The following is an 8588-nucleotide window of genomic DNA, read 5'->3' as shown; positions in this document are numbered from 1 at the left end:
CTACTGTAATAGCTGGAAACTAATGGATTAAACTTGGCAACTGTCCCAACATATTTGGCAAGATATAAAAATATTAACATAATTTATCCTGAAAAACAAATTACTTTTGTGATCTCGAAGCTGTTCAGATTCATTGAACATCACGAATACAGAGTAAGCATCACATGACAGTTTTTAAAAAATATATAACATAGATAATTAAACAAGCACGTTGCATTTAAGCAAATGGGCATCTATATTTGTTTTAGAAATTTGACGTTTGGTATGTTTTCGAGGGGCCAGGTCGTGGCATACAGTTTGACTCGCTAGAAGGCGCACTTTGCGGTGACCCACTGTGTTGCGGCGGTGCGGGGAGCGGTGGGTAGAAATCCTGCAGTGCAGCGTCACAGCATAGGAAAAAAATACACCCCGCCCACTTTCGACTATAAGGGTTTGTATTGGCTTAACATAACATTGGTCACTAGATCCTCGTTGTTCATTGGATAACTGGGCTGTCAGTCAGCGTGGTCGAGAGGGAGTTGACGTAATCTCTTCGCAAATCAAGACGATCCATCAATTCTTCTTTCGTTTGCGGTCCGGTAAATTTTCGGTGTGTCCTTACTGGACAATAAACTCGTGAAGGACTCACCGGTTGAAACTGCGAGTACATCCAGCGGAGGGATCTGCTATGATGGGTGTTTTTGACGGAAGTGGATTTAGTAACAGTTTTGATGCTCGCGGATTCAGATAAAAAAAAACAACACCTCTTGACGCCCGCTAGCTAAACGTTAGTTCTCGTCTCTGTCCGGTGCTGTTGTCTCAGGTCGAGTCTTCAAACGTGAGTAAATAGAAATAAATGTCGTTATTGTTCCTGTCGTTATCCCACATATTTAATGTCACAGATAAATTATAGGCAGTCGTTTTCTGGTGAACGTGTCTGTTTTAGCTGTTCACAGACGTGGGAGCGTCTGGCTGTGACTTGAGACCCTAACAGGTCTGGTCACGATGTATTCTTTTAGTATTTTAATTTTATTTTTTAAGTTTATACAAGATTTATTGCAGCATATTATTCAGCTTTGGTTGCTTAGTGTTCGTTTTATCTCAGAGATAGACATTAGCGTTGAGGTAGTTCGTCGTTCCTTAGTCTGACATCACAGCTAAGATTTCACATATTAACTTTCTTATTATATAAAAATTGATTATTTTTTTTTTGGTGTTGTTTTTAAATTATTTGAGCTTTAATACAATTGCTAAATTCCCCAAATCGTCTGTTAGGATGTAGAATATACGAAGAACGATGCGTGTATATAGCAAGTTACTGCTGAATAAACACGCAACTCGTCTGCGTTGCTGAACGTCCAGCAGCGGGAGATTTGCCGACTTCCACACATTGGACGATTAATTTTTTTTTTAGAAACGATGATTGAAGTTCTTTGGCTGCACAGAAGGACCATTGTTAGATACAGCAGACAGACCGATTTCACTGTCCCACTGTACACCTCTCCAAATAGGGTAGATAGAATTTCATGGGCGGATGCTTTAACAAGTATGGCTGACTGCAGGACGTGGAAAAACATCAGATTCTTGCTTTAGGTAGTCACCAGGCGCAGGATGGAAGGCTCTATAGACTTAAATTAAACTGGGAAACTGTTTGTGTTTGTAAAAATGTAATAAAGCTCATCTATTGTTATTGTAGTCCCATTATTAGACACAATATATACTTGCATTTGTTAAAAGCTCGTTTATTACACCCTGTTGACGTTTCAATTCAATGCATGTAATTACACCCTTAATTTGATTGTTTCCCGTGTGGGTGGCTGCTGTCCACGAAATAACAAGTGATTCATTGGTTTTTTACGGCCATATGTGCTCTAGGCTGTGATGATATTTTTTGTGGTGCTAATACACTATGTGTGATTTACATTTTGTGATTATGGGTTCTGGATAAACAGTCGAACATCTTTGTGATCATCTCTCTTTTTTTTTATTATTATTATTTTTTTAATTTTGTTGTTTTTACTTCAGGAGGGATACACAAGGAATCTTCTGGAAAGATAATCCTGCACTGCAAATATGTCTGGGGCATCTGTTAAAGTAGCTGTTCGAGTTCGGCCCTTCAATAGCAGAGAAATCAGCAAGGAATCAAAATGTATTATTCAGATGCAAGGCAACACAACAAGTAAGTCACACATTGGCAAGAACACAGACGTGAAACACCGTAACTTAAATAACACAGTTATCTGCATTTGTGTTGACTTATGTGCTAAGGGAGGTTTGGTGCAGCTCATATGCTTCCACGTGGGTTTTCCTTCAGGGTCTTAATAGAGATCAGTAGAATGAACAAACTGAATAGTGGACGGTTGGGGGACAAACAGCCTCTAAGAGAATAAAAGGCTTACAGAGGGAAATTCCTCCTCCTCTGAAGGGGCCTGCATGCCATACGAGCATCTGTGTGAGAAACGCTGAGTTGGATCATACTGAGAGACCCAGGGGTCGCCACAGCCTGGCCTGCTAATGCCCCCAATTCAGCAAGGCTTTATCACATAGTTGGTGTTTAAAAATCAGTGGGTGCATTTCGAGTTTCTGCTTATGTTATCTCCTAGTCTACACAACTTTAGTGCATAATTGTACTCTGTCGGTGGATAATTATGTTTTTTGTGTACTCAAACTGCGTAAAGAAAATCTTCAAAAGATGTGTAAAATTTTATGGCCAAAAGTTAATCATTTACAAAATGCTGTGTCTTTTATTTTGCTTTACATTTCACTGAATAACTGAAGTGGGTTAGTTTTCCAGGGCTGCTGACATTCAATAAAAAAACAAATTTTTTGGTCACATATCATAGTTGTATGTCTTTGTGTGTGGCTCCGCGGTGCACTGGTGTCGTGCCCGGAGTGTCCCCCGCCTCACGCCCCATGCCGCCGAGATAGGCTCCGACTCCCCATGACCCGCTGCGGCGGATACAGCGGAGGTAATCTGAAGATGACTGACTGACATATCACAGAGTCAGCAGATTTGGCTGAATCTGAATTAGAAGTAAATCTGTTTACATCTGTTTACAAATTTGAGGTTTTATAAGCAGCTTCATAGTTTAATTTTTATTGGCTTTTACATGTGTAGGATATGTGAAATACTGTAAAACTTATGTTTTAAAGTGTTATTGGCCATTGAAAAAATGGATGCACTGAAAAATAAGGTTAATGATAATTATATATAATTAAAATATATGTACCTGGAAACTGTATTGAAAATGTACTAATTTAACAAATATGGTCATTGAATAGTAGCTAAGATAAAAATGTTATAATTGTGTGTAGAAGTCAGAGATAATACCCATTCTTCACTGCTTTAATTGTGGCTTCAGTGAGAAACATGAAAGGAGAAATTGTAAGAGCAGGAGGAGAGGACCTGAATGTCTTTTGTAGTCTTGTGATTCAACCTGTTTACTTGTGACTGTGAGTCATCTGCTTCTGTTAAGTGCTATCTGCCTCCTTCCTCTTGGCTTTGCAGGATGTCCCATTTCAGCTGGCAGGCAAACAGTCTTTTTGACTTTCTTATGAAAACATTTGATGGCCCAGTAACGAAGACAGCATGTGATGGCAGAAACCGGCTCATCCAGCAGGCTCTGTTATCTTCTGGAGTTCTGTCTGTCAGTCTTATCAGGCTCATTAGACTAAGCTTTTATGAATCTTCCATAAGATCAAGTGTCCCAGTCTGTTATGCTTCACTTGGCCGTTATCACTCACATCTTACCATAGAGAAGCTTGGCATAAAATCTCCATTTCTTTTTCTCAATATACTGGAGGTTTCATTATGTCAGTGTCATTCTGAAGCAGTGGAGGGTGACAAGTGGATTGTTGCACAACTGCAGTAGAATATGCAGTGTTTTGGGGGTTTGCTGTGAGAGCATATACATTAGGGAGAGAAGGAATCTGCAGCACTTCCTACTTTTACCTCTTATCACATGGTCAGATTTGCAGAGCAGAAAGGGAGGCTGGCAGTCAGCCATACTCACCCTTCATCACAACTTCGTTGCAGGTGTTTACGCTGACAATGCTGTTAAGTTTGGGTGCAGAATATATAAATGGTGTATTGCTGCTGAAATGTGCACAGATTCATGCATGCAGATGATTAGACCTTAACATCAAATGTGCGGTTAAGCAATTTGTTTTGTTTCAGAAATTTGGCGAATGTTGGTTTAGGATGTCAAAAGATCTTCAAGTTTACCTTGTTAAATAGAGTTCCACAAAGAATGTGGCATTGTTTTTGCACAGTATATTAATGAAAGATTGCTCCTTTTTTGGAATTTATAATGTTGTTTAAAACTGTATAATAATGATTAATTGATTTTTGGAAAGTCACACTGGTTGGTATTCATAACTATCAAACATGTTTCAATTTCCATTTGTAAAAAAGTGGAAATATGCAGTCCAAAAATTGAAGGACTTTCTTATTTTTTACCATCAAAGGCAGTCTATCTCTCATTCCTCACAACTTTTTGTTGTAGTGAACAAAAACCTGTCTTTTGACAGCCTGCTATCAATAACAGACCTGAGAGGTGGTTATAAAATACTGTATTTGCAGTGTGCTTTTTCATCACATTTTCAAACCAGTACCCTGGAATAATCCATTCAAATCCAGGTTACACATTAGGTTCTTTTTATAAAGTTTTACGTTTTTCCATTAAATATGGTATATTTTTGTTTTTGTATTTATGTTGTCTTTGCTGATGGATAATGTTGGTGGCTCTGAATGCTATCTAACAGACATGGTTTGGTTCACGGAGTTGCTTGGTCAGCTTGTAGGTGTTTGGCAGAAGTGTGGATGTGGCACTCCCCTAATTGTTGTGATTCACTCAAGGGCATCTCTGTTGTCTGTGTGTGTGTGCGTGTGTGTCGACAATTCAGAGGAGATGGCTTGGGGGCAAGGGCAGGATATGCTGTCTGGCATTGTCTCTCTTTGCATACATGAAGGGTTGTCCAGGATAGGGAGCGAACACAAGGGCAGCCAATTGATTATCCGACGTCCAGGAAATGAGTCCAAGGCCTGTGCTGGCAGGCAGGACACAAGTAAAGGCTTCTTTTAGAAGAAGCTGTTACTTGTGATGCAGTGGGCTTTTGCATTGGTTTGTGGTGGTGCTTCAAATGTTGAATAACGGCAGGACTCTCCAAAGCTTTCCTTCATTTGTTCCCTGAAGCGTTCTTTCTCATTATGTAACCTGTATGCTATGCTATGCTGTGCTTCAGCTTCTCGGCAGCCATACATGAATGTATAGCCAAAGATGGTTGTGCATGAAGAAGCAGTTCCTTTGCTTTGTTTGAGCATTAGATTATCTTGGACCAAACCAATTTCTACATGATGAATCCATTGCACCATTGGAGATGTGGAGATTCCTGCCTGATGGAGTAATTTTCTTTCAAGAACTGAGGGAGTGTTGTGTAATACTTTCCTATGAGATAAGGATAAACCATATTAATAGAAGAAACAGAAGATCAAAACCTTCATTGTTCATGTACAATGTTTCTGAGTGTCCTCTGAGTCTGAGCTAATTGGATGGTGACCTTAGAAAAACACTACAGGGAGAGATTGGCTCAACTAGAAGGAAATGGCAGTGAACCCATCTGATATGGATGGATAGTGATGACTGAGGAAAGCGCTAGCAGGACACGTGGAGGACTAAGATGGGGAGCATGGTTTGGATGAGGGACCATTCCTTCTGCAGACAGGGCTGATTGACCTGAATCAGACCAGTAATCCACAGGCTTTCCTCAGGTCACCGGGCCTCTGCCATAATCCCTGTGACCCTTGTAGGTGGACACATACCTATGCAAGCCCACCCAGGGTGTTACATTCCCTATGGCCTCTCATGTTGTTTGTTCGGAAAGACAAGCATTTGTCCATGTGCCCCCTTCCTAGATCCGACTCAAATATTCCATACTGATCTCACAAGAAGGGAAGGGCAGGCAGATACCTGTTTCTTTAACCTAATTAATTAACATAGAGAAATTAGAGAAGCACTGACAAACATTCTCACTGGTGAAATTCTTTTTCATGCAACAAGTTATTCAAAATAAATAAAATTACTTTTACTTTTGTAAATTGAAAGTTGCCACAGAGCCAGAACGGCCTTTGCCATTGATGCCCAAACCTTTTTTTCAATGAAAGATTGGGTCCAGTGCTGAAATCTTCTCGATATGGCAGAGATCAGAGAAAGAGTGATTGATGTTCCTTTACTACTAAACTGTGGTTGCAGCTTTACAGCAGACCAAACCATTTGTGGTTTTCTTGTGACTTTTCACTTAACTTCTTGATTTGTTTTGGCTTTTGACTCCAGAGTGTGACCGCATTAGATACCGCAGTTTTGACATCTCTTTGCTTTTGTGCTATGCTGATTTGCTCTAGCAATATACTATTTAAGTTACATTGTAAACTGCAGAATTGCCCCTGTGTTAGCGTCTTGTTTGTAACTCGTATTAATGATCTCAGTTCATGAATTCCACAGCGACATACTATTGGGTAAATCAAAATATCTGGAGTTATTAAACATTATGGAAAATTTAATATTTGACAGGTATGATGTCACCCTCAGGATGTATAATTTGTATATCTGATGACTTGTTCTGTTTTTTTCCAACTTAATATGACTAGTTTAGTTTCTATACAGTTAGTCCTCAACCTATGAACACAATTGGTTCCGAGTGGCTGATCATAAAACTGATTGTTCATTAGTCCTTATGTATTCAATTTCTATCTATAATTTCTGTTTGAGGTCATGTAAAAGCCTTATTACTCTGAATATGAAAATACTATTTCTTAGGACTTTTTTGAAAAAGAAACAATTACAGGACATAAAAACAACACATAATGAAATAAAAAACAGTGCGCATTCGCCCGTCAAACCTCGCGATTTGACCACATCGTGGATTTTTGGTAGGCAGTCATGTGATACTGTGTGCACATTCTTTTGGCTGATGGCATCCGGAAGTGCGCTCGGTTCCGTGAGTCTCGGACTTACGTGAGACACAAAAGTGCTTTAAACAGTCGGTAAGAGTGGGAAAAGTTAATACAGATAGAAGGTGGTTTAATATCAGTATGGGGAGGGTCATAAACGTTTAAATTACCATAAATAATAAGATAGTTTGTTGCTCTATTGCATAATTCATTAATCCCGTGTAGTTACTGGAACGCATTAACCGCAAAGAACGAGGGTGCACTGTACTGTGATGTAACTTTTACGTGTCTATCTCTACTGTATGTGGGAGTTGCAGTAGAAAGAGGAACTACAGTAGTTGGATATGGTGGCACACAGTTGTTCGTATCTACGAATGTTCATAAGACGAATGCTCGTATTTTGTGGACTACCTGTAGTTAAAGTCAAAACAAAAAGCAGTATCTCCTGACAGATCTGACACTTCTAACACTTCTTCACTTCTTGCCCCTAACATACGAGCAACAGCAGTGAAATTGCAGTAGACTTTCGGTAATGACCTTTTATTATGTTTGTCATACTGCGAAACTCACTTAAGATCGTTGTGTCTCAGTTTCCTTTTCATTCCAAACTGTGATGGGGCTGAAAGGAAATGGGGGGCCTTTTGCAGAAAGTGTGGGGATATTCAAGGAGACGATGGCATCAGAGCAGACTCCAGGGGGGAGGTGAGAAGAAAACGCAGCAGCAGCAGCAGAGACCGTGAAAGTCATGCACGAGCATTATTCACGTGTAGAACAGCGTGAGGCGGCATCTCATGCATTTGACCAGCCAAAGATGAGGAGAGTCCAGTCATATTCAATCCAGTGAAAAGGCAGTCATTATAATAGTTGTATTTGTGTTGTTATTGTGCTCTTACTGCAGAAAGTCTTGTCTCTAGAACGTGTCTCTTAAAACAAACATCCAGCGGCACGAAATAATTTTGTCCATACAAGATGTTGGTATTGGTGATATTTGTCCACTCTAGAAGCCTTCAGAAAAAAACATTTATTAATGCTTTTTGGGATTTGCTTTTGGAAGCTGATTATTTTTCATTTGGCTGTCTGTACTTTACAAATCCATTGAATTAGTGGCGTCATCAATGATGAATGGACTACATGTTGCTGTGTTGGTCTGGTGACACATCAGACTAGTTCAAGGGTCGCAATGATTGACAATGTAACACAATGGCACAAATGTATTGAAAGCGTAATGCTTTTTTTCCTTTCTACAAGAGGAGCCTATTCAAGCTTTCTATTCAGTATTACTTTCTGAGTTCCTACACATTTCACAGCGAATTAAAGTCTTTCTATAGTGTGTGATTGTTTTAAAGTTCTGGTATTTCTGGCTTGCTCTTCTTACCTACCCTTTGTCGGGTGAATCGACTGGACTTTCCCACATTCAGGAAGCGAACGTGTGTTTCAGTTTTTGCTCCCTGACTGACAGGACTCTTTTCCCAGACTGTGTTATTTGTTTTCCTCCCACAGTCTTGGGCTGAATTCAGAGGCAAACTGGAGATCTTTGTTTGTCCAGGCACAAGAAGCTTGGTGGTTCATGTGATGCTTATTATTAAATAAGAGTAAAAATTGTGGAGAGTTGGCGTTATTATGCGTTTTAAATATCAATAGATGGAAGAAATGGTTGCTT

General features: G+C 39.7%; 1 protein-coding gene across 8 annotated transcripts in view; it reads left to right on the top strand.

The window, feature by feature from the left end:
• Positions 1 to 559: 559 nt before the first annotated feature.
• Positions 560 to 8588, top strand: part of kif1b (kinesin family member 1B) — a 54509-nt gene continuing 46480 nt past the window's right edge. For all 8 annotated transcript variants that reach the window (XM_068334704.1, XM_068334695.1, XM_068334658.1 and 5 more), the window contains exons 1-2: positions 560 to 817; positions 2005 to 2158. In XM_068334704.1, the coding sequence (XP_068190805.1) occupies positions 2053 to 2158 (106 nt within the window). In that variant the 5' untranslated portion in view covers positions 560 to 817; positions 2005 to 2052. The remainder of the gene's footprint in view (positions 818 to 2004; positions 2159 to 8588) is intronic.

Source organism: Antennarius striatus, chromosome 2 (assembly GCF_040054535.1).
Source record: "Antennarius striatus isolate MH-2024 chromosome 2, ASM4005453v1, whole genome shotgun sequence".
In the NCBI taxonomy this organism is placed as follows: Eukaryota; Metazoa; Chordata; class Actinopteri; order Lophiiformes; family Antennariidae; genus Antennarius; species Antennarius striatus.
The sequence above is the reverse complement of the archived record's forward strand: the minus strand, read 5'-3'. Positions and strand labels throughout refer to the sequence as shown.